We start from the raw sequence: 25,824 nt of genomic DNA, 5'->3' as shown, positions 1-25,824 counted from the left end.
TAACAAAATATTATGATTGCATAGATTATAAAATCAGATTATTCTTCTAACTCTAATTTGTAAGAACTTTTTAGTTTACTTTGAACAGGACTCACCATCCCCTTCTCCTGTGACATGGTCCAGGCATGAGGTGGCCAGCTCTATACATTCCCTCTGGAGATGACCTGCTATTCTGATGTAGTCCGAGTCAATGTAGGGTGTACCAGTGTCTGTGCCATAGGCCAGGTCACTGAGAGAGAGGGTGAGAGATGTGTACAGAAGCCAGACATGCTGGTGGATGTAGGCCTTGAGAGATGAGTTGCTGGACTGACTAGTCATGACTGGAGGCAAACACAGTGGCAAGAATGTAGGAAACACAACAACATATACAACAAACAAACAAACAACAACTGCTCCAAAACATTTTTTTTAAATCAACAATTTAATAAAGAACTTAGTTTCACAAAGTTAGCTTCATATTCTTTTTCTGTAAAGCCTTTACAATTTTTCTTCTATTCTAATAAATTGATTTTTTTTCCCCTCACAAATATTAAAAGGACATTAATTTGAAATAAAACAATGTACTAAATTTGTTAGATTTTAAAACTATAGTTTAAATCAGCTTGGCAGCTAGATGCTATTTTTCAACTAGAACAAGTGTTCTTAGCTTTAATTCATTTCAACAGATTTCTAATCCTGAATTTCTAGGTTACCACACCCTTAAATTCAAGAGATATTGCAATATGGACTTTAACATCAATGTACACAAAGGACTAACCTTTAACCATAGGAACTTTAGTGACATCATGTGCATCTGAATGACTGGAAGAAATGCAACAATTTTGTTATGTAAGCAATCTATCAGAACATGATGAATAATACATCTTGAATAATCTTTCTAAGCTAAATATGTGAAGGAAACTTATTACAAATTTACTTTGATAAAAGTGGGAATATAGAAAATAACACTAAATAGACTAACAAAGTCAGATTTCTTGTTTTTGACACTGGGCAATAGGAACACACAAAAATTAGAAAAAAAGTTTTGGTGACAAATCTAATTTTAGTTTAACAATTGGTAATTAACATAATTATCTTCTTTTTTGAAGCAACGTCTGTAAAAGATATAAGATAAGAGACCAATAAGAGTTGGGTTTACAGCAAAGTCTATACAAACTTTTGATGTTTCAATACCAGATTAGATTGCATATGAAAGAAATGTGTTTAAAGAGAGAAGATGAATGTCTAGCATTTAATTTATTAGAAAGATAGCATAGCAAGTTTATAAATAAACCCTAAATCATTGTCCTATAAGGGAGTTTCCAGATAAACAAGCTACCTGTTGACATAATGATTCGAACGTTTGAGAAAGCATTTTTTCATATATATATTAAATTAAAAAAAAAAAACACTACAAGCCTACCCTGAAGGAAACTTGTGCTTTAAGTGACAGCCCAGGCACAGGTCAAAATCATCACATTCATTGCAATGTATTCTGGTGCCAACAATGAAGGCCTGGCAATGATTGCACTTGTATCTGATAAGAAGATAATGTAATCATAGAATTACTTATATATTTACCAAAATCAAGATTTCGTTCACAATTTATGCACAGATATAAGTACAGTGGAGGAAGCTGGCTGGATAACCTAAAAGAATGGACCGGCCTCTCTCCTGATATCCTACTAAGAACAGCTGCTGACATGGAAAAGTGGAGGGATTGGGTTTTGCTGTCAGAGCATCATCCCTATGAGTCAAGGGACAGATGATGGACTATCTCATGACTAAAAACTTACACAAGGTGGACTATCTCATGACTAAAAACTTACACAAGATGGACTATCTCATGACTAAAAACTTACACAAGGTGGACTATCTCATGACTAAAAACTTACACAAGGTGGACTATCTCATGACTAAAAACTTACACAAGATGGACTATCTCATGACTAAAAACTTACACAAGGTGGACTATCTCATGACTAAAAACTTACACAAGGTGGACTATCTCATGACTAAAAACTTACACAAGGTGGACTATCTCATGACTAAAAACTTACACAAGGTGGACTATCTCATGACTAAAGACTTACACAAGGTGGACTATCTCATGACTAAAAACTTACACAAGATGGACTATCTCATGACTAAAAACTTACACAAGGTGGACTATCTCATGACTAAAGACTTACACAAGGTGGACTATCTCATGACTAAAGACTTACACAAAATGGACTATCTCATGACTAAAGACTTACACAAGATGGACTATCTCATGACTAAAAACTTACACAAGATGGACTATCTCATGACTAAAAACTTACACAAGGTGGACTATCTCATGACTAAAGACTTACACAAGGTGGACTATCTCATGACTAAAAACTTACACAAGATGGACTATCTCATGACTAAAAACTTACACAAGGTGGACTATCTCATGACTAAAAACTTACACAAGATGGACTATCTCATGACTAAAAACTTACACAAGGTGGACTATCTCATGACTAAAAACTTACACAAGGTGGACTATCTTATGACTAAAAACTTACACAAGGTGGACTATCTCATGACTAAAAACTTACACAAGGTGGACTATCTCATGACTAAAAACTTACACAAGGTGGACTATCTCATGACTAAAGACTTACACAAGGTGGACTATCTCATGACTAAAGACTTACAAAGATGGACTATCTCATGACTAAAGACTTACACAAGATGGACTATCTCATGACTAAAAACTTACACAAGGTGGACTATCTCATGACTAAAGACTTACACAAGGTGGACTATCTCATGACTAAAGACTTACACAAAATGGACTATCTCATGACTAAAGACTTACACAAGATGGACTATCTCATGACTAAAAACTTACACAAGGTGGACTATCTCATGACTAAAGACTTACACAAGGTGGACTATCTCATGACTAAAGACTTACACAAGATGGACTATCTCATGACTAAAGACTTACACAAGGTGGACTATCTCATGACTAAAGACTTACACAAGATGGACTATCTCATGACTAAAAACTTACACAAGGTGGACTATCTCATGACTAAAAACTTACACAAGGTGGACTATCTCATGACTAAAAACTTACACAAGATGGACTATCTCATGACTAAAAACTTACACAAGGTGGACTATCTCATGACTAAAAACTTACACAAGGTGGACTATCTCATGACTAAAAACTTACACAAGATGGACTATCTCATGAGAATCTCGATGTTCTTCTGGCTCCACACCACCTGAGAAACAGGAAGTGCACAGATCCATGTCCATACACTGTAGACACCTGTACCTCCTACCTGGCAATGTAACACTGCACCCATCACAGCTAATTTCTACATCCAGCACATCTGAAAATCTGGCAACAAACATCTTAACTGCCTGAAACATAAAAAAAAATGAAAGTATTAAAAATTATTTTTCATTTGAAATATAAATACATACCTTTAAGATATTTTTTTTTGAAGTACTTATGTGTTCCAATGAATTTTTAATACAGAAATAAAAAATTTAATTAAAGTAACAATACTATTTCTCTTATGATTCATTGTTTCATGCCCCTAAACTCTTAAATACTAAGATGGTCAGAAGGAAGCTCATATTGCTCTGAGGATGACCTTGACCCTGTCACTCACTTTCTTATCATCCTTGATGTTCTCCTTATGCTTAAACCAGCTGTTGATTTCTTCCATCTGTTTAATCTCATTGTACCACTTCATAGAGCGCTCATACTCAGCAACCTCTTCTTCCACCTTCAGGTCTGTTGAGATGTAATCTCTCATTTTGACTGTGGCTACAGAACAGAAATGAAAGGAATGAGCCAGATAGGACCAAAAGTCAATAGACAAGTTTTGGTGCTTTGAACATATTCAAAAACTCATCAAGTCAGCAGAAAGACTGGGAGGGTGGCTGAGTGGTATACACCGCTTGACTACCTAACAAGGGGCTTGAGTTAGCTGTTAGCTGAGCACCCAAGTTCAAGCCTACTTAACCTTTCCACCACCGTTCCCACAAATATTTTTTTAAAAACAAAGTTTATCTAAGGAAAAGAACCCCAATTCACTGCCATATATCTCAATACTGCAGCAATATGTTTTTTTTCTAAATTAAACAAAATCAATTAATTACCGCTAATTGATTAACTAATTAGTTCATTTTTTTATTGATTCGTATATTGTCATCGACAATGAAAATATATGTAAAGTTTCAACTTGATACGAGAATGAGAAGTGAAAGTAAAAAATGTGTACAAAATGTTACAAGGGCAATAACTCCACATGTACAGCCACTTGTCCCAATAAGTAGCATTTTTTTCCCTTTTTATACCAAACAAAAAAAATTTATAACCAATAATTAATTAAATAATAAGTTATTTTTTTTATTGATTCATATTTTGTTAGGCACAACAAATAAATTTGTAAAGTTTCAACTGGATCCTAGTGTGTGAAAAATGTGTACACAAAGTGTACCAGACAGAGTGAGATGAGTTTTGTCAAAAGAGATCAATTATGCTATACATTTAAACTACCATGTATAAAAAATTACATTTTCCAGTTTTGTCAAAAGAGATCAAATATGCTATACATTTAAACTACCATGTATAAAAAATTACATTTTCCAACCCCCATTTTCTCTACAGACTGACCTTTAGCAATGTGAAGATACAACTGGGGAAGATGTAGCTCACTCACAAAGGACAAGTCATAGGGCTGTGGAATAAACAAAAGAACAATGACTCTTTTCTTAGCAAAGATATAGTATAGAGACCTTCTGTATAGTATAGAGACATCCTGTATGGTATAGAGACATTCTGTATAGTATAGAGACCTTCTGTATAGTATAGATACATTCTGTATAGTATAGAGAAAGAAAGCTGCCCTGTCTGCTAGCCCTAAATCAGAGGCATACAAATGTACGAATTGTGGCAAAGTCTGCCGTTCTAGAATCGGCTTGATTAGCCACACCAGATTCTGCCCCGTCTCAAGATTAAGCCAAAACCAGTGACTCACTTGGGCGCATCCATTGCCTTTCGAGACAAAAGGAGCCATATATATATATATATATATAGTATAGAGACATTCTGTATAGTATAGAGACATTCTGTATAGTATAGAGACCTTCTGTAAGGTATAGGGACATTCTGTATAGTATAGAGACATTCTGTATGGTACAGAGACATTCTGTATGTGCTGGCCATAAAAGAAATTCTGTAAGCATGAACTAGGATGTGCTATACTTATCTAACTTCTATTTTATATAACATAGTTGTACATAACATTTTAAATTTGGATCAGTTTTGGTTAGAGTTAAGTGTAACATTGTGTGCATTCACATTATTCTAAATGTTAGGTCAATTATCAAATAGTATAAAACAAATTCATTAGTTAAGCTGAAATGCTCCAAACTTTACCTGCCATTCCATGTCCAACAAATGAAGCAAAATACATTGGAGAAAATCATAAGCTGGCATGACTTTACTGAAATACAGACATAGTCTTAGAAAAGGAGGAGCTAAAAGTATTCTTTTTTTTTTCATTAAAGAAGATTTTGATATTTAAATGTTTTGATTACAAAAGTTATCAGTGCAATGTTGTTGTTTTCAAAATTATTTAATTTAAAAAATTTTTTTAAACATTTTTAAGACAATATTTAAAATATTTAATTTTTTTTTGTGGTAACAATAAATTTAAACCAATAGCTTAATTCAAGAATCCATGAACATTTTTAGTTAGACCTAAACCTAACCTGTCCTGAGGTTGACTGTCTGCCTTTTTGAAAGCATCCACAAATCTGTTGACCAGGGTGTAATATGTCGTCCTGACCTTGGCCTCTTGCTCTAGGCCACAGCCGTCCAATCCGTCAGCATAATGCTTGGTAAACTTATCCTGGTATGCAAACATCTCACGGAAAAACAATACTATGGGTATCTGTTCCATGAAAGAAGTTAAGGACAGTAAAACAAAAAAAAAATTTTTTAAATTAAACAAAATAAGTTGTTTGCAATTAAATTATGTTGAAAATGTTATAGGTTGAAATGGCATACCTTGAATGGATCATTGTAAGACATTATCCTAATCATCTCTGCTGCAAACAGGTAAACCTCACTGATGGCTGCTGCAAATTTCGTGCGCTCTTGTAACATCTGATGAACACTGAAGACAAAGAACAGTTACTCTAAACAAAGCATATTGTGATCCACATGAGTGCACAAACATCTCAGATTGCAGATGCCATACACAACAGAAGTAGAAAAAAGGGTGAAAATGCAACGGCACCTGGTAATTACATATGCCCAACCTGTGACAGCAGCTGTGTATCAAAGATTGGCCTCGTTAGTCACACAAAAAGTTGCAAAGGGAAAAGATTCTCTCTAGACATAAAATGCCACGGCCAAAGTATAAATTCCTAATAAATTTACATCAAATTTAAATAAAAGACAAAAGTAAACAAAGAGATAAGAATAACCTTTCAGCTGTCCAGGCTTGATCTTGTGTAAACTCCATGACAAGTACAAAGGAAGGAAACTTCTCTAATACCTCATTCTGAAAAATACATTTGTACAATAAAGCCTAAGATAAAGACATGTTTTCCGACATATGTACACTAGTTGTAGACTCCTAGGGTAGCACAAATTACTTTATCAAATACTGTCCATTCTAAACTGTTACATATTGGTTTGCGTTGACTAGCTATGTGATAAAAACATATCATATTGTTATAACTCGGGTGGTGGTGCAGATAGGGGTAGTAGTGTATGAAGGGAGTCAACACAAATTGGCCCAGACCAGCGCTACATGAGCAGTCAACCGTGGCGAGTAGCGACGATCAGCCGCAACGAGTGACAACACAACAGTTCAGAAGGATCTGTGGTGTGAATAGAACTTAGGCCGGTCTCTTCCGATGTAGAGTACAAGGCAACATCTTGATTTTGATCTGCGAGCCCAGTGTGTGTAGTCAGTCCTAAACAGTTGAACCCAGTGCAAGTCTGGGACGAGATAGAGAGGTCAGTGCAAGAGTTGATACGGCAGTACGATTGTTAACAGAGAAATATTTGTACAGTCTGTTACGTGTTGCCAATTATAGAGTTTAGGCTGTAATTTATTGGATATTAAAGTGTTATGTTACTTTGGAGCCTCGAGTTGTCAAGTTCTTTAAGTTGATGGTGTTGTGTGGAGATGTTTGCAAAGAGCCTGGATAGTAAGAATCGTTACTATACAATCAGAACAGGAGAAAAATTGGCTTACATGCTCACCAATTTAGAAGAAGCTTTTAAAGCTTAGGACTTGCCAGTCGAATGCATTGGGTTGAGCAACTAAGAAATTATGCTATTGACAGATTATGTCTAATATCTTTGTTTGGGGGCGGGGGGGGGGGGGTCTTGTTATGCAATTTTTCAAGAGACTAGATACAGAGTTGGCAAGTTATTTATGTTGTGCTGTGTGAAAGAGTATTTGTGAATGTTTTATGCAATCAGTATCTAATTATATAATGCATTTTTGATGTTGTTCATTACTGTTGTTCTAACTCATGTGATAGGTTTTTATTTTTTCATTTTATAATAAGCCTGCTGTACTTCTTACACTATTTTTAGTCAAGGAGAGGAAGCCATTCACAGTGTCACATGTAGAATACAAAAGGTCCAAGCAGGCAAACACTATTCAATAAGTCAACAAGTAGGCACTTTATAAAGCAATTACTTAACATTAGTTAAACATATTATAACCGTTTTCAACCTTTTTTCATCAAAGTTTTAAGCTTGATAATTCAAATATTCTATCTACACAATTCTGTAATGATAAAGTGACTAAAAAAAAAAGTAAAAATGTAATAAAATACTTTTGGATTATGCAATTTTGTAAATATTTTATAATGTTAATGGGATTCAGTTTTTCTAAATAAACTTGAAATTTGAAAAACTGACTAATGTAAGGAAGGTGAAAATAGAAATATGTGACTCAACACTATGATGTGACTCAGCACTATGATGTGACTCAACACTATGAAATGACTCAACACTATGAAATGACTCAACACTATGATGTGACTCAACACTATGTTGTGACTCAACACTATGAAGTGACTCAACACTATGATGTGACTTAACACTATGATGTGACTCAACACTATGATGTGACTTAACACTATGATGTGACTCAACACTATGATGTGACTCAACACTATGAAGTGACTCAACACTATGAAATGACTCAACACTATGAAGTGACTCAACACTATGATGTGACTCAACACTATGATGTGACTTAACACTATGATGTGACTCAACACTATGATGTGACTCAACACTATGAAGTGACTCAACACTATGATGTGACTCAACACTATGAAGTGACTCAACACTATGATGTGACTCAACACTATGATGTGACTCAACACTATGAAGTGACTCAACACTATGATGTAACTCAACACTATGATGTGACTCAACACTAAGTCTTACTCTAACAACAGGCCTTTTGTTTCCTGCCTTCTTCAGAGCCATCTGCTTGAATGACTTTGATCGAAGCTAAAAACAAATGTAAATAATGAAGAAATTAACATTTCATTCTAACTACAAAGTAGATATTTAAGGATGTATTTATACAATATTTTAATAGCATCATTATAAAAAGTTTTTTATATATAAGAGCAAATGAAATATATATATATATCTAAATAAAAAATAAAAGCAACACAGAAAAAAATGTTGACTAATTTACTAAACAGATGTAAAAAAAACTAGGCTATTGACCTCATTTCTCAGCTGCACTTTGGTCAGTCCTGCAAACTTGAGTAAATAAAGTGCTTTGGTAGCAAACAATTCCGCTGAAATAATTCAATCAATTCAAATGGTTAGACACAGCAAAATGACACATCTATGTTTAAATCATGTTCATAAGCAAGAAACACATTTTTGCTAAATTTTGTTACAAATATATTATTTGTGTATACGTCAAATGAATAAATCCCATCCCTTTAAACAGAAGTTGCATGATACACTAAGGCCAAGGTTTTATTACCTGGGTCAGTGCCATCGACTTTGTTTTCAGCATTGTTCCATTTCTGTCTTTCATGAGCCTAGAAACAAAACGTAACAAAATCAAAATCTTGGAGCAAAGGTTTTAAAACATAGAACATTGTTTGGCTAAGTCACTGATTGATCAGAATTGAAATGTGTTTAAGAAATGAAAATAATTATACAAAAATATACATATTATCAAATGTGTATTGAAAAGGGAAAAATAGTTATGCTTGACAATGTGATTTTATTAAATATCTTAAATGTCAAATATAGAATTGGAACTTTGAAAGAAAAGTTTTACAATTAATAATGAAAAAATGTAGTTTATCATAGAATTTTATGTTTTGCTGAACCAGATTACTTTGTCATCAGTCTCAGCAGGTCAAAATACATGTTTTATCACAATAGAATGAGATGTTTTATCCCTTTTCATTACAATAGAATGAGATGTTTTATCACTTTTCATTACAGTAGAATGAGATGTTTTATCACTTTCACTACAGTAGAATGAGATTTTTATCACTTTCACTACAGTAGAATAAGACAGAATGTTAATGGCTATGCATGTTGTTATTGACAGAGTTTGAGCTTACAAAATCACAGATGAAAAGTTCTTTCAATTTTCTTACAAATCAAAAAAAGACTTCCATTTTTAATTTAATTGAACTTTTCTATTACAATATAAGTTAAGAAAAAATTTATTTAGGAAATGCCAGCATAAGTCTTGGTTTTAGTAAACAATAGTCCCCTCCAAATATCTTTTTGTTTATTATCAACAACCATTTTATCAGATTATTTAATGGTAGCCTGACTGACCTGTCACCTGGTACTAGTTGTTACATCACAGCTTGCACATTTAATATTTTCTATCATGAGCAGTGTCCTTCAAAAGCTTTATTGCAATTAATAAGGAAATGTCAGAAAGATCTATAACAAGATCCTGGACTATGTTCGAAAGTTTGAGTCATCATTTTATGGTCATATATGTAAATCTTTGGACTTTTGTTAGGTTGAGCTTTAACTAGTCTACTTTAAAAAAAAAGAATATGTTCTGTTTGGGATATACACAATAAGGTCAGGGAAAAAAATAAACTTTACAGATAGATGATGGGGTAGCATAGCAGTATAAAACTTGGATGCCCAAGTGTCCTTTTATTTTATGATCAATGTCTCACCAGAGTTATCCTGACAGATTCTGCTGTGGTGTAGGCTTGAGCAAGACCTTCAGTTATCTCACCGCTTTTTACTGTGGAACAAAAAAAAGTTTGAAAACAGACATTTCACTTTGAATGCAACTGTAACTCTCCTCATTCAAAGTTTGACAAACTTGTACAAAAACAGACAAATCTAGCTTACAAAACTTTTCCACGTCCTCTCTCAGTTGCTGGCAATGCCAGACTAGGGCAGCAAATAGTGAGCTGATGGCAACATCCACTTTTTGACCACCAACTACAACCTGCATCTTTGATTTGTTGGCATCTTTACACCTGGGGGACACACAAATGTACTTTCAAAATATGGGTCACAAATTTAAAAAAAAAATATCAGGAGAATTAGCTGGAGACCAGATTGCAGTTCATTACAGATCAAAATAGATTTGTTTTTTTGATAGCCAAGAAAGTTTCAGTTAAAAACAAAGAAGAAAAAAAAAATTGGAATGTTAACCTACTTCACTAACAGTCTTATTTTAAGAAACATCAATTTAATGTGAACAAATTACTTTATATTTACATTGGTATGTATAAATGACCAGCATACAATATTATAATTGTCTCAGCAGGTCAAATACATGTTTTATCACAGAAGAATGAGACAATTTCATTTATTATCCTTTAGAGTTTTTGGAATGTTTCCTTTTTTTTAAATAAAAGGTATACAATATATCTCAGAAAGTAGCACTAGGTAAAGATTAAAAAAAAAAAAACCTGGACTAACTTGGCTAAAAATCTGGCTGCCTGTTGCTTCAATTCAGTGTTTTCAACATGATTGTCAACATCAGGCTTCATTTCAGTCACAGCAACCACTTCCAACAGAAACAAATGTACCCTGCCTTCTTTCTCTGTAGCCTGGTGAAAGACGCAACAATTAGGGCTAATAGGCACACACTAAGAAGGCAGAGAGTATAAGGCAAAAATAATGTACACTATTGCCACATGGGGCCTAGGGACCATAATGTTCACACTGTCAAGAGCAAGGGTCAATAAAGTAATAGGAAAACAAAATCTCAGAATGCCTAAAAGAGCTCATCCCCACTCCTCTACATATCCTATTAACCCTTGACGTACTAATTTGCCCAGCTCTCAACTCTGTGCACCCTATTAAGCCTCAGCTTACTAATTAGCCCAGCCCTCTAATCTATACATCCTATTACGCATCAACTTACTAATTTGCCTGAGAGTGACCTCTGCAACTTCCCAACTGTGTAGCCTCCCCTGAATAAAGATGTCCACAAGTCACTCCTGAGAATTTGATCTGAAGAGTTATCTAGCCCTAATGTTGCATTCTGAGTGAGGGCTGTAACAGAAACATGTATGGACGTAGATGTCAAGGAAGAAAACTAAGAGCTAAAAACAATGTGATTAATGAAAACAAGGTTTCTATCTAGAACCCAGTGGCATAGCTAGGGTGGGGGGAGGCGGGGAATTTGAAAATCCCATCAAATGAGTGATCGAAATTGTTGTTTTTTTTACATTAAATATGAAATATTACACAAAATACAGGGGCCCCACAAAAAATTCCCTGTTCCCCCAAATGCTGGTAAATTCCTAGCTATGCCACTGCTAGAACCAATTCTATTGTGTCACCTCTTGTTTGCTTTCTATTCTGAAATTGTTATCACATAGTTCTAAAATACAACCACAAAGTCTAATCAATGCTTACTTGGGTTTGAACTGAGAGTAGATCCTGCCAGCTGACCTAGTACTTTAATTAAACTTAGCTGTAAATCTGACATCCAAGAACTTTGTATATCTGGTGTACCAACAGCAGTCACCTAAGGAGTAGATATAGACAACAGTCTAACATCATTTGTTTCTGTAAACTAATTAATTGTATAGAATGCCAGCAATTAAGTGTATGTCATATACAGTCAAATGTCTAAACAAAATATACAAACCATATTAACAAAGAACAAAATAGATGTAGGCAAGATCTAGTTCAAATGTAGCATCTAAATATTTTCTACACTCAAAACATCATGTCTTTCTAGAAGGAGAGTGTAAGAAGATAGAGACAGATGAATGAAGGGAATAATACATTTGGAAGGAAGGAGACTTAAAACAAGATTGAAATGAATTGGTCAATGGGGACACTTGTGATGACCCAAAGTCAGTTCCCACTTTGTTCAATAGTATAGATAATTTATTTAGTATTATTTCTCTCAGTACTGTAAGGTTTAAAAAAATGTCCTGAAGGGTGCTCTATAAATGACAATTTTTTGTTCTTCATTTACAGAACTGGACTGAACAGGATTATGTTGTATGCACTCTGGACTGTTGTCTCAATGGTCTGGGCTAAAACCCTGACCACCCCCATCCCCTACCTATCTGTGGGAGGAGGATGTAATAATCTATTCTGAAGAAACATCCGAAACATGTAAATCAAAAGGTTTTTAATATCTGATTCCAAATACATTGCCTTTGAAAGGAGGTTTCCCACTAGAAACCTCCTGATTCAAGTGTTTAGCTGCATGGGGGTAGATTAGTTAATCCACGCTAATTCCCAGGTCTATACTTACAGTGAACTTATAGCCCCATTCTGTGTTGCTGCTGTCACTATGGAAGAGAAAACCAACGTATGGTCCACTAAATGTCACTTTCTTCGGCCATTTTAATGTACCAACTTTCTGGTCAAATCTTAGTTTCAAACCTTTAGCATCTGTAAACTCCAAGTAATCATACCTAGACATGTGGAGAGGAGACTTTTTTTAGAACATAGACTCATGTAGACATTAAACATTCTTCAAACACAAGACTCGGGTAGACATTACACATTCTTGAAACACAAGACTCATGTAGACATTAAACATTCTTCAAACACAAGACTCGGGTAGAGATTACACATTTGCAAATAAAAAACAGGCTAATGCCTTCAAGACCAGAGATTAAATAAGAGTACAGTATTCAAACAGGGCAAGCAAACTCAGCTGCGAACTATATATTTTGTCATATCTGATGCAGATAAAGTCATGTCTGCCGAATGTTTCTGTCTCACTTTGCCGCCTGTGCATGTTTTGGGCTTGACTGTAATGTCTGTGTCACAGTCATTGAAAGAGTTCCTCAGCAGTACTTTTGGAAAGTCATTTCCTGTTAGTGTATCTTTATGACGCTCTATTTGTTCTTTATAATGTTTCCAATGAGCGTCTCTGCTACATTATAATGTGTAACTGACAAACAATAAGCATTGCCTTTGTATAGAGGCACATTGACAACATTGAAGTACACCTGAATGTCTGCATTGGTAGAGTAGTCTTTACATCTTTTGCCCAAATAGGAAAACAGGACTTTCTGGTAGAATAGTTCTAGTTGCTTTCTATGTAGCAGTCTCGTCTCATAGCAATTCACAAGGGTTTTGATATTAGAATTTTTGCTGGTAAAGGGATGGAATTATTCTGCTTAATCGTATTTAGAGGCAGCCTAAAGCACTGCAGGCTCTTGCCAGATGGTTAATTATTTCTGTCTACAGTGAAGTGTCACTGAGTACTTTTAGTAATTAGCAACAAACCTTGACTGGCAGCTAAGAGATGGAAACTCATTTCAAACATACATTTATCTATCTACTGTGGAAACATAAGATCTTAAGAGTGGCATTAGTCTGTGTAATCCAATCATAACTTTGAAAAGTAGTATCTGCAGGCTGGAAGCATTACATATGCAAACACATACATGCTAGACCAACAACTGTGACTATTTCTACAGTTACATATACATTAAGGTTTCTTAAGACAGCATCACAATATAGGTGAAAATAATTTGCATAACATCATTTATTAAAATATTAATAGTATTTTTCTCTAGTCCACATAATAAAAAAAAAACAAAAAAAACAACCAAACAACCAAACAAAGGTCAAACAAAAAGGAAGCCTTTTAAGTTTGCTATAAATGCCAGCAATCCAATGAAGAGATTGAACTAGACATTTCAGTGCTCACCTTCTCTCAGTCTCACAGCGAGAGTCAAACTCAATGACAAGCTTGGAGGCACCAGGACAGTGAAACATCTAGAGAGATCAAAATGTGTATTTAACAAAGGAAATGCAGTAAGTAAATAATGGAAAGTAGTTACAAAATGCAACTGTATGATCTGATGAGCTTATATCATTGGTGCTCATGTTAATATGTGATTACTACATATACTACAATGCTACAAAAATCTAAACTTTAAAATCTGAACACCTAGACACAGTATATAAAGTATCTGAACACAGCTTTGACATACAAAATCTATGGGATCATTATAACTAGTATTATTGCTTTTATAAAGTATAGTCAGAGTACTCTGGTCTAATCTCTTGTGTTGACAAGTGGGTGGGTGAAGGAGTAAGGAGAAAGTTTCCAAGCTGCCGTAAGGCACACAGCAAGCAAAACTGAGCTCACTAATACAATTCCTAGTCTACATCAGGATCAGATCTTAGCCACACATACCACTGCTTACCTGTAATATACTTGAATAGAACATTGTACCAGCACAATGGCTGAATGGTTCACACAGCTTATCTGTACAATGTTTAAATGGTTCACACAGCTTATCTGTACAATGTTTGAATGGTTCACACAGCTTATCTGTACAATGTTTGAATGGTTCACACAGCTTACCTGTACAATGTTTGAATGGTTCACACAGCTTACCTGTACAATGTTTGAATGGTTCACACAGCTTACCTGTACAATGTTTGAATGGTTCACACAGCTTACCTGTACAATGTTTGAATGGTTCAGGTAATCATGTGGAGACTCCACCTCCCAAGTTCTCAACACAGTCTCTTCTGTGTCCACCTCAGTCCAGCAATCAGATGTGATCTAAACAGTGAAAAGTATACAAGAAAGTTACACCTAAATTTTAACAAAAATTATATGCATCAAACTTTCCTGTAGCTTTGTAAGTTCTGTAATCAAAAAATCAATTCTCAGTTCCTGATTTATCCAAATATTTAGAAACTATTGTTGGGGATGATTGCTATCCTCTTTTAAAGTATAAATTTACTGTATAAAAAAAAATTAAATAATAATTATAGCTTTCATATAGCACTACTTTCATGCTTATAACATGAGTGCTGTGGTCCAATCTCATTTGTGGAGCAGTGGGACGAGGGGTATCTAGGAAAAGGTTTTTCTGTGCTGCCTTTAGGCACTCAGTAAACACAACTCTGCTTGAGTCGGGTGTCCAACCTCGAGCCCCCTTCATAGGTAGCCAAGCCAAGCTCATGCGTACTTAGCTTCTTGACCATACATCCCCACGTATAATAAAAAATCCAATAAATATTACATAAAGTTCAGTCAGACAAGAGTAGCAACAATTTAAGTCAAAACAATTTGACTAATAATTTTTCCCAAAAGATATTGTTAAAAATGTTTGATAATTACGTCAGAAAAAAGATGAGGATTGACTTTGGCAACTTCACTAATGGTGACAGCCATTTTCTTCAAATTGAGCATTATGTTAACCTTGGTGTCCGTGTTCAGCTTGTTAACAAGCATCGTTAGAAGTAATAGCTGAAATAGACAGAACAATAGTTTGATACATCATATCACTTAGTAACATTTATGGTAAGTAGCAGAATTAACATCAGCATTTAATTAATAGAATCTCTTGACCTAAAAAATTCTTACCAGCTGGCGTACAATAATGCAAAGAAAAGCTGGCTCTTCTGCTGCTACTTTACTTTTCTAGAAGACAAAAAAAATTCTTATAACTTTATATTTTGTAAAATTTAAAACAGCTAGAGATTTTTAGGATTATTAGGATTGATTTACTCTGATAACAAACTCAAGCATATACATACCAATTCATCTGCAGGTAAATTCTTACAGATTGACAAAAACTTATCAGCTTTTTCAGCTACATCTGTGATATCTGCAAGTTTCAAGAGAATGGAATCATTAATTATAGATACACATTTTTTTGTTTCTTAACCAACAAGAAAACTAAAATCAGTCATAAGTCAAGCCATCATGCTGAAGCCTGACTGCTAAAGACTCTGAGAATGGGGGTGAAAAATTAATTTGATTGAGTTCTGCAAGTTCAGTGCAAAGGTTGAATGTACACATGAAGACAGCAGCCTGGTCATGTGGTATGTGCTCTGGACTGTCCTACTGATGATCCTGATAGGGAAGCCTGCCCACTGTCATCCCCCCCACCATCCTGTGGGAGGTTTGGGATAGAAGGTAATAATCTTCAATATTGAAGGAACATCAGAAACATGTCAAACAAAACAAAACTATACTATGTCATAATTGTTTAAACTCAGAGATGCCAAGTGGATAAAAAAAAAATAAGTGATTTTAATTTCTGAAGTTGTTAAACAAAATTCTGGTTTTAGACTATCCTCAGCACATTGAAAACATCCTTAAGAGGAGATGGATTAACTTGAAATAACACTTGAACCTTCAGTGGGCTTCAACAGTGCTGATTTCATTGTAAATGGTGAGGAATTATTGTGATGCATTAGAATAGTAATACAATGGACACCCTCATGAGGTTTAGCCTCTGGCCTTACCATGGCTTAAGGAACTGGGCATAGCTCGAGATGTCCTTAGGCATAATATTTCCAACTATTGAAAATACCAAATTGAACTCCAAGGCTATCAAAATGTGCAGAATCCAAAGCTATGGAACAGTGTTCAGAGACTTATGGATAGAACTTACAGTTGATTTCTGGTGTTGTTGTTTTTTTAACAAAGCCATAAATCTATGATGTTAAGAAAAATAAGATATATAGCCACAGTTTTGAATAAAAGAATTTATCTCATGGAGTAAAGTGTTCTAAGACCTTACAATGACTCATTTAAGGGAATAACTCACAGTTGAAAACAATAGAGTTGATCATCTTCACTAAGCTTTCATTCTCAACCCCATTTGTGGTCTCCAGCTGCTGCCAACACCACATCACCAGCGATGTCTGTAATGAAGCTGTCAACTTAATGAGGTAGGTCATCTGATGAGATTTATCTGAAGCAGGATCTTCTGCGTCCGCAGCACTGCCCACAGGAGCTTCACTGTGCGGAGTGGCAGTGGCAGCATCTTCCACCAAATCCTTCTCTTTAACAGTCTCAACCAGTTTCTCATCAGCACAGTTTTGTCCTGTGTCATCACTTCTGGCACACTGTTCCTCTTCAACAACAACTGCAGAGGATTCTTTGTTCAATGTATCTGCAGCTGACTGCTTGAAAGGCTTTTTTGGAGCTGAGCTGTCAACAGTGTCTTCAATATCCTGGCAAGCTACCACCAGCAAAGACTTCATCATGTCTAATGTGCCTGTAGTTGAAAAGTCCTAAAAGCGAAATAGATCTTATTAAGATACCACATTATATTTGTTATTTGAAAAAGCACAATAAAAAACAGTTTCCCCACTTAATTGGCTTCAAATGAAGCAAATAGTTTAAGTTACTCAACTTTTCGTTTCATGACAATGGAAGTAATTTCTGAAATACATTTATTGAATCTAGTTAAGTCGAGTTAATCAGACCACATCATGATGAGATCGATTTGGTTCTAATAACTGGATAGTCTGATTAACTAGATTTGATTGAATAATAAGATTTTTTTTGTACTTTAGGATTCTGTCTGATAAGCAGCTGTTCCAATTAATCAGTATTTATGGTGGTCTACTGTATTTATGGTGGTCTACTGTATTTATGGTGGTCTACTGTATTTATGGATATGTTGAAAGATGAAGGCTACAATGTCAGAGGAGAGAGATAGACAGATGAGGAAAGGATGACATCAAGGATGACTTATCCTTAGCAGACAGGTTGAAAACATCAGACAACTGAAAGAGATCAAGAAGTAGAAGATAAAATGAAGTTGCAAAAAGAGCATTGGTGCAACAGCCAGCCCTTCATGGGGGTCAAAGAATAAAAGAAAAAGAGGACATTATATTTTTTTATTAATAAAATACATTCTATAATGAAATTGTCATTTTTTATTTTTGCTACAATTAAGATAAGAAAAAAAAACTTTGTCAGAAATTTCTTATTGTGATTTTTGAATGGCTGTGGAAAAATCATAATTAAAGTTAAATCATCATCTTTTAACATTTAAAATGCACAAAGTATTTATGAACCAGGACCATTTTTTTTTATCTCAATTTGTTTCACCACTTTTGCCAAGAAGACTGCATGAAGGGTCCTATTTTATTTTTGTGTACAACTTTATGGTTATTTTTTTGCTTGAAACCTAACCAACTGAAAGAAAAAAAAAATCTTTTCTTACTTACAATCAAGAATTTTACTCAATGTTTTAAGGTGAAGTTTTTAACATTTTTTGTTTTCAATAAACAATCCACATTTTGATTCGCTTCAAAATACACTAGAACTCACCTCACAAGAATTACTTGGCAGTTCCAATAATCCTTTGGGATCAACAGAACTGAAAAACTGGCACAGAGACTGGAAAACTAGAGACATACTAGGCATGCTGGATTGATCCTGAAATAAAAACCAGAGGAAGTTACATTACCATCAAAAACGACATAAAATTTCTCCTGCCTCTTCGAGATTACCTCCATCGGATTCATCTTGAATTTAAACTTTCATACTTACTCCAATTATCTCAACAAACCCTGTGCTTACCGAGACAGTTTTGAGATGTCTAAACAGTTCTAGTCTCTTTTTACTTTTCTCAGGGAAGAACAGTGGTGCACCTGAAATACACAAATAAATTCTTTAACAGCATGAAAACTCTAAGGACATAATGATAACTTTGTGCGTAGCTTGATTGAATGCAATAGTAAAGTAAGTATAGATTTAACCAATTTTTTTAGAATGGGTAAACAGAGACCTGATAAAAAAAAATTAACATGACAAATACCAGACAACCCAACAGTTCTTACAATGCTATGTATTGGTCTTAAGTGAGCAAGATAAAACCAATAAGAAGGTACAGACTGAAGTGGTAAGAGTAGCATTCCTTCAACTTCACACCATCCATCAAACTATAACTTCCTTTTACAACTCTATGCTCAAAACAAGACAATGCATAATTAAATACTTTTAGACCAGTGACCTACTTGCCTGTGGACCGAATCCAGCCCATGATCCGGTGCTGTCAGGCCTCTCAAAACCTCTACCCACAATGCTTAATGAAGCCACTGAAATTTTATTCCATTTAACTCTATGATTTGTTTGTAGTTATGTAGCCAATGATAAGCATTGGGAAATCTATATAGTTTTCACAGTTTAATTGTTGACCAAGTTTCAGATGTTCCTTTAGAATTCAACATTCTTACATTCAAGCCCAAACCACACACAGGATGAGAGGGATGGCAGTGGGCAGGGCTCAAACCCAGGACCCATAGAGACAACAGACACATACCACACGACAAATATCAAAGTACTGGATCAGAATTAATCTTTCTAGACTAATGGTGGTTGGGGGGGGGGGGGGGGGGGGGGAAGAGAGAAATCCACTCACCATCAATAATAATCTGCTTGATGAGCTTGAGTTTGTTACTTCTGTACAAATTCCCTGGTTCATCCTTGACAGCAGCTTCAGTATTGACCATCCCACACAACCATTGAAACAAAGTATCTCGACTAGCCTGGGAACAGTCAGTCATCATCTTCATCAATCGTTTTATTTAAATATTTACCTTCTTAGAATAAGTCATAAAACAAAAGATTTTATAAGCATGTCAAACTGAAGCAACTCAATTTGAATCAGAACATCACTGACCTAAATCTATCCCACTTTTCAGAAAATGTAGAAATGATTTATGAAAACTAGAATAACTTGTACAAGTTACAAATATCTGGATAAGATCTAGGTTCTGACCAAATTGTTTCAGCAACATGCTGTAAATCTTTTTTGCTTCAAAATTTTTTGGACACAATTTTTTTTTCAATATGAATTTTATAGGCTTGTTGACCTACATGTACATTCATTACTTTTAACTAAGCTTTCTATACTTTTTTCTTCCTTCTACAATGGCAATATAATTAAACAAGAATCAATGAACAAAAACAAAAAAGAGCTTAAGTGTACATATATCCACAGTTCTTTTTTACCAAGACTTGACATACAAGTCAAGGCATTCAAGTTTTCTCTGGCAAACAAAAAAAAGAACATCTCACTTTCTTAAAACACAGCATAAAAAATGAAAAGCCATGGTTCAGAATTTATGAAAGTAGAAAAACAAATTTACTAAGAATTTTTTTGTATTCCTATAATTCCTCTCTAAAATAAATTGTTATAATTTTATATACCTTCAGTGAAATAATCTAACAAAGTTTAAAATTGTATTTTATTGTAGCTAGACTCACCTCTGAAGTCCCCTTGCTTGTGGCTAAAACTGGAATAAGTCCATGGATAAGCTGCAAGATGGAGAGAGAAGATCTTTTCCACTGGTCCACCACTCTAGCTGTACCAGTCTCTTCTTTCATCCTAAAGCATCAACTCAGTCTTTAATTTAAATTTCGATCACCAATTTCTAAGTTATACACTAGTTTTACTCAAACAAAGGTGTATTTTAATTTTGCTTTTGTATAGCGCAACTTCTATTATTATAGCATGCACAGAGTGCTATGGTCTAATTTCATTTGTGAACCAGTTGGGGGAGAGGGTGTCTGGGAAAAGGTTTCTTAGCGACCTTTAGGCCCTTAGCAAACACAAGATAAGACTTTGTATTAAGACAGACAATTGAGAAAAACACACACAAACAATACAATAATTAAAATTTCTTTGAAAAAAAATGAAAACAAAATTTGTTTTGTACATTACGTTTTATATTAATATATCCTCAAATGTTTACAATTTTAAATAAGTGTTATGCCACCGTAAGGAATGAGTTATTTGTTTTGTAAATAGGGGAAGTTTTGACTTGGAGACAATGATGTGACCATTTAAAAATATCTATTTATAAAATCTAACAATAAATAAATCAACTAAAGAATAAGATATATATGAATTTATACACTATGTTAATATGTTTATATTACATCATTATTTGTTGTGGATGTTTTTGCGAAAAGTACTTGAAAGGATGTGAAAAAAATGAAGGCTTTCAATGTCTACTTGTAACAACATGACGTCTCTGTTATTTAATTCTTATGTTTAATTGTTTAAAATAATTTATTTCTATGTAGTAACAGAACATGCTGTCAGAAGTGACTAGAGTTTAAAGCACTGGTATTAAAAGTATCTTGTATTTAAAGCACTGATCTAAGCAGTGGCTGATCTAGATCTGATGTGCTACTGTATAAAGCACTGGTGTCAAATACTGGTTTTTAAATAGCTGAAAGTGTATTTTAGAGATAAATAATTATTTTGTATCAGGTTATCATTAATTCGGTGTCATATTTTTTCTAGATCTAGACATGAAATCTACTTGAATAATGGCATTATTCAGTTATTCAATCCTACTAGACCATTGTTACGAGACAGTAATCTGTTTGCGAGATGGAAAAGGTGGAGACAAGAGTTTTGAACTGTTTATTATCGCCACATAAAAAAATGCAAAGCTTGAGCCTTGAAGAAAGCTTTAATGCTACAATTTATATAAATCAATAAACTCCATAATAAGATATATTAATTCAAGTTTAAAACTATAAGCAAAATCTATAAATCAATCAATACATCTATAAATCCAACAATATCAATAATGTTCTGTTTCTCAAAGTAAGTTTAGATACAAACCTAAATTAACAGCTACTATCTACTGAAATGTTGTTTACCTTTTCTCACAGGCCAAGTGTACAAGCCATAATTCTGTGACGTCCAAGTCACTCAAATCAAGAAATTCAAACTGAGGTTTGGCTACTCGACCTTTTTTTTTCACCTGGACACAAGAAATGAATGACAAATGGAATCAACTCTGATGTATGTCAAATTCTTTTAAGAACTAGTGATCACTAAAGTGGAGAATTTAAAACTTTTAAGTAAATGTCTCTTAATGTGGTCCATGAAATTTCTCTTGTGGTTCATGAAGTAGAGAATATTAAGTTTAGCTGTTTGGATGGCAAAGAGTTAATGAAAGTGTTAGCCACTTGCACTCTCCTTATACAGTTCCAAGTACACATTTAAAAAAAGCTAGAATCAAAATAAGTACCCTCTGCAAACCACAGCACATAGCACAATTCAAATATTAAACCTTTAGATCTTATGTTTAATTACAGAATCCTCCCAGTCAATAAAAAACTTTAAAAAGTTTTTGTTATAGGGCAATAGGTTCAAGCCAGTTTCATTTCTATTCCATGATCAATGACCAAAAACTTGTATTATTTTTTTAAAGTTACCAGAGCTTGGTAATCATCAACCGCACATTCCATCAGAACTTTCATAGGATTTAATGTAAAACAATTAATTTGCATTGAAATGTGTTTGTTTTACATGTTTAGGATGTTCCTTCAGAGTTAAAGCTAATTTACTTCCTAGTCCAGGACGACGAAGGATGGCAGCAGGCAGGGTATGAACCAGGGACCATCGAGAAGTCTGAATGACAGTCCAGCACACATAGCGCACAACCAGGCAGCCAGCATGTGTCATGAAAGACAAGAGACTTAGTGTCTGACCAATATATATGAAGTCTAGTTTTCTGCTACACCAACATTCTAACAATTCCCACACATACAATTAGCCCCTCCAACTGGTCAATACTTTGAATTCTTCAGTTTTATATCTAGTCTTCATGTAAAAAAAGCTCAAATAACATTTCCTTACAGAATTTTACTTTAGTTTAGTATATACATGTTTCCGCAGCTATTTCCTATTGTGGAGAAAAAAATGGAAAATCTCAATTTGTTTATGTAAAGTGTCTACAAGTAAGAAAGAGAGACCACTCTAGCAAATTTACTTTTGTTTCTGAAAGAATGTGATTATTACACATGGATAATAGGAGAGTTGTACTTATCAAAGTGACTCACAAAATCGAGGCAACAGAAAGTAAATGGAATATATTTAGAGACGGAAACAAACCTGTTCGACTGCTATGTCCGTCACAAAGGTTGAGACTATGCTCACTATTTCAGGAAGATCACAGCTTTGTTTTTTGGATGGATCAGGTATAGCCAGAGGCTTCTGAATAAACAAACAAAAAAAAAACTGCAATGACTGCAATAAGACTAATTTCAAATGTTTAAATAACATTAAAGATTTGTGTCACAAGTTAAATAATGACTGGAAATAATAGCATCTTTAGATTCTTTATTATTGTCATAAGTATGAAAAGTACAAGAGAAGAGGTGAATGTTCAGGTGAACAGATGATCAGATGAGGCAAGATGGGTAAGTCAAGTAGAGAGCATTAAAGAAAACAGGTTGTAGTATAAGATGAATATAGAAATAAATTTACATTGTATTAAATCCTGGAACTGAATACATATTAAGTTTATTTCTAAATCCTGGATAAAATGCTTACCTGATCAGTATAATCAATAACTAGTGACTTTGTGAGACCAAAAAATTTGATTGTAGAAATGCCAAGTCTAGTGGCCGACTCATGTCTTGGTTCAAGAAATTTAACTAAAATAAACTGGAGAAGAAATAGGTTATTGAATACAAATAAATCAAACAATTTCAAACTCACACCTCAAGAATGCTTAATTAAAGAAAACAAAGAATAACAAAAACTTCATGAAATATTTTTTAGTTCTTTTTTATTTCATTCTTTGTATCTTGTACAGCTGAATGCTTATAAAGAATTTTGATTACAATAAAAGAAAATGTCACCTTGCCCACAGCATTCCACTGTACTGGTACATCTATTTCATCACTGCAACAAAAGCAACAATAATCATTAGACTATCAACTATTTGTTCACATGAGCATTTCAAACCAAAGACCTCTTCCATCTTTTACATGTGTTTATGACTTAATGTGTTTATGACTTAAATGTGTTTATGACTTAATTGTGTTATTTAAATGTGTTTATGACTTAAATTCATTTACTCTTTCATTCAAGTCCATTTTTTTCACTATGTTAGCACTTCTATCTGAGATTGATGGTCAAGATGTTATGGAAACTGTGAGTTACAAATAGGGTGCAGTTTTCTTTAAGTTAAAAAAGAAATTTTAGACTCATTATTAGAGAAATAAAAATAGTTCAATTAGATTTTAGTTTCCTGCAAAGTACTGTCATTAGTTCAATTAGATTTTAGTTTCCTGCAAAGTAATGTCATTAGTTCAATTAGATTTTAGTTTCCTGCAAAGTACTGTCATAAGTTCAATTAGATTTTAGTTTCCTGCAAAGTACTGTCATTAGTTCAACTAGATTTTAGTTTCCTGCAAAGTAATGTCATTAGTTCAATTAGATTTTAGTTTCCTGCAAAGTAATGTCATTAGTTAAATTAGATTTTAGTTTCCTGCAAAGTAATGTTATTAGATTAATTAGATTTTAGTTTCCTGCAAAGTACTTTCATATTCCTTTCAGAGCAGTTCTGAGTGAAATGTGATTAACATGGACAAAAATCACTGGAACACAAAAGAACTACACTTTCTTTCTTTAAGGGAAAGTTACTCTTGTTAATCTGTTTATAAAAATGCTTTGAGATGTTTCTTAACAGCTGCCTAGAAATCTAATTATTTGTATTATTCTGCATCCTACTTACCAGTCATTGTCTAAATGGAAATAAGACACCGGGTTATCAGGGTTGCCTCCTAGTCCTGAGTTTCTAAAAGAAATACTAAACTCAAACTCCTTTTCATGCCAGAAATCGTATTTACTGAAATAGTCAATGTGCTCAGTAGGACTAGATTTGGAATTGAGTTCTGGAATACTTCTATGTTTGAGAGAGAAAGAATATGTTAGTTTAAAATTACATTAGGTTTATGTAACATTATATAAGTAACATTATGGGAGTCTAGTAGGCTTAAACAAATCATTGAAGAAGTTCTGCAGAATTATCACTATGCAATCAAGACAGTTGTTGAACTTACTCTGGATTGTACACAAAAATAAGTCCATGCTTGGGTCCTTTAATCCCAGACGATACCTGAGAACATTGAAATAAAATGATTGGATTGTATAAAGAAGAAGAGAAGTCAATGTGTTTGGAGAGCATTTAGGACCTCACACATACATTAGTATCATGCTTTTTTGTAACACTTTTGTGTGTGCATGAGTTGAAAGCTCTCTTGTCCTTAGAATAACTAAGAACTTTTGATGTCTAACACTAATCTGCCAACTAAGGTCAATTCACATACTTGGAATTTGTTTTTTATTTCACTCCAAATTTTTTTAAATTGAACATTGAAATTTGCTGTTTTCATTTTTTTTTTTTAATATGGTGTTAGGCAATGTTAGGTTTTAGTTTGTCTTGCAAAAGGAAAATAATATTGCAAAATGATGTCTATTATATTGAGGGAGTCAAAGAAAAGATATTTAATCCTTAAGGACTAGACAAAACTGACAAAACTAAGAAATATTAGCATATAGAGAGGAAATGTATTTTATATTTAGGCACTACAACAGGTCAAATAAAAGCTTTATATAAGGCTTTATATTGCTATGGCAGCCAAGGATTTGAAGTGAAAAGCCCAAGAGTGTGAAAAAGGTGGGTAAAATTGTGGAGAGGATGTGCCCATTGGACTGCTCTACAGGAGGAGTAAAGCAATAGTAGTTACTATAGACTAATAGATAGAGTACTTGCAC

General features: G+C 34.0%; 1 protein-coding gene across 2 annotated transcripts in view; it reads right to left on the bottom strand.

Annotated features, from left to right (window-relative positions):
- Window positions 1-25,824, bottom strand: part of LOC106054759 (zinc finger ZZ-type and EF-hand domain-containing protein 1-like) — a 62,173-nt gene that overhangs the window by 23,353 nt on the left and 12,996 nt on the right. For both annotated transcript variants that reach the window (XM_056021159.1, XM_056021160.1), the window contains exons 19-53: window positions 25,110-25,165; window positions 24,782-24,952; window positions 23,904-23,946; window positions 23,593-23,706; window positions 23,152-23,253; window positions 21,912-22,015; window positions 20,502-20,622; window positions 19,654-19,780; window positions 18,813-18,883; window positions 18,561-18,668; window positions 17,044-17,512; window positions 16,025-16,095; window positions 15,852-15,908; window positions 15,606-15,734; window positions 14,937-15,041; window positions 14,175-14,242; window positions 12,762-12,924; window positions 11,906-12,017; window positions 11,409-11,539; window positions 10,961-11,091; window positions 10,382-10,512; window positions 10,201-10,271; window positions 9,024-9,081; window positions 8,756-8,829; window positions 8,465-8,530; window positions 6,472-6,548; window positions 6,050-6,158; window positions 5,752-5,933; window positions 5,417-5,483; window positions 4,652-4,715; window positions 3,642-3,799; window positions 3,194-3,387; window positions 1,403-1,516; window positions 758-801; window positions 96-320 (exon numbers count right to left, since the gene is read on the bottom strand). In XM_056021159.1, coding sequence (XP_055877134.1) covers window positions 96-320; window positions 758-801; window positions 1,403-1,516; window positions 3,194-3,387; window positions 3,642-3,799; window positions 4,652-4,715; window positions 5,417-5,483; window positions 5,752-5,933; window positions 6,050-6,158; window positions 6,472-6,548; window positions 8,465-8,530; window positions 8,756-8,829; window positions 9,024-9,081; window positions 10,201-10,271; window positions 10,382-10,512; window positions 10,961-11,091; window positions 11,409-11,539; window positions 11,906-12,017; window positions 12,762-12,924; window positions 14,175-14,242; window positions 14,937-15,041; window positions 15,606-15,734; window positions 15,852-15,908; window positions 16,025-16,095; window positions 17,044-17,512; window positions 18,561-18,668; window positions 18,813-18,883; window positions 19,654-19,780; window positions 20,502-20,622; window positions 21,912-22,015; window positions 23,152-23,253; window positions 23,593-23,706; window positions 23,904-23,946; window positions 24,782-24,952; window positions 25,110-25,165 — 4,087 coding nt within the window. The remainder of the gene's footprint in view (window positions 1-95; window positions 321-757; window positions 802-1,402; window positions 1,517-3,193; window positions 3,388-3,641; window positions 3,800-4,651; window positions 4,716-5,416; window positions 5,484-5,751; window positions 5,934-6,049; window positions 6,159-6,471; window positions 6,549-8,464; window positions 8,531-8,755; window positions 8,830-9,023; window positions 9,082-10,200; window positions 10,272-10,381; window positions 10,513-10,960; window positions 11,092-11,408; window positions 11,540-11,905; window positions 12,018-12,761; window positions 12,925-14,174; window positions 14,243-14,936; window positions 15,042-15,605; window positions 15,735-15,851; window positions 15,909-16,024; window positions 16,096-17,043; window positions 17,513-18,560; window positions 18,669-18,812; window positions 18,884-19,653; window positions 19,781-20,501; window positions 20,623-21,911; window positions 22,016-23,151; window positions 23,254-23,592; window positions 23,707-23,903; window positions 23,947-24,781; window positions 24,953-25,109; window positions 25,166-25,824) is intronic.

This window comes from Biomphalaria glabrata, chromosome 2, assembly GCF_947242115.1.
Source record: "Biomphalaria glabrata chromosome 2, xgBioGlab47.1, whole genome shotgun sequence".
In the NCBI taxonomy this organism is placed as follows: Eukaryota; Metazoa; Mollusca; class Gastropoda; family Planorbidae; genus Biomphalaria; species Biomphalaria glabrata.
Note: the sequence above shows the minus strand (reverse complement) of the source record. Positions and strands in the feature narration are given on the sequence as shown.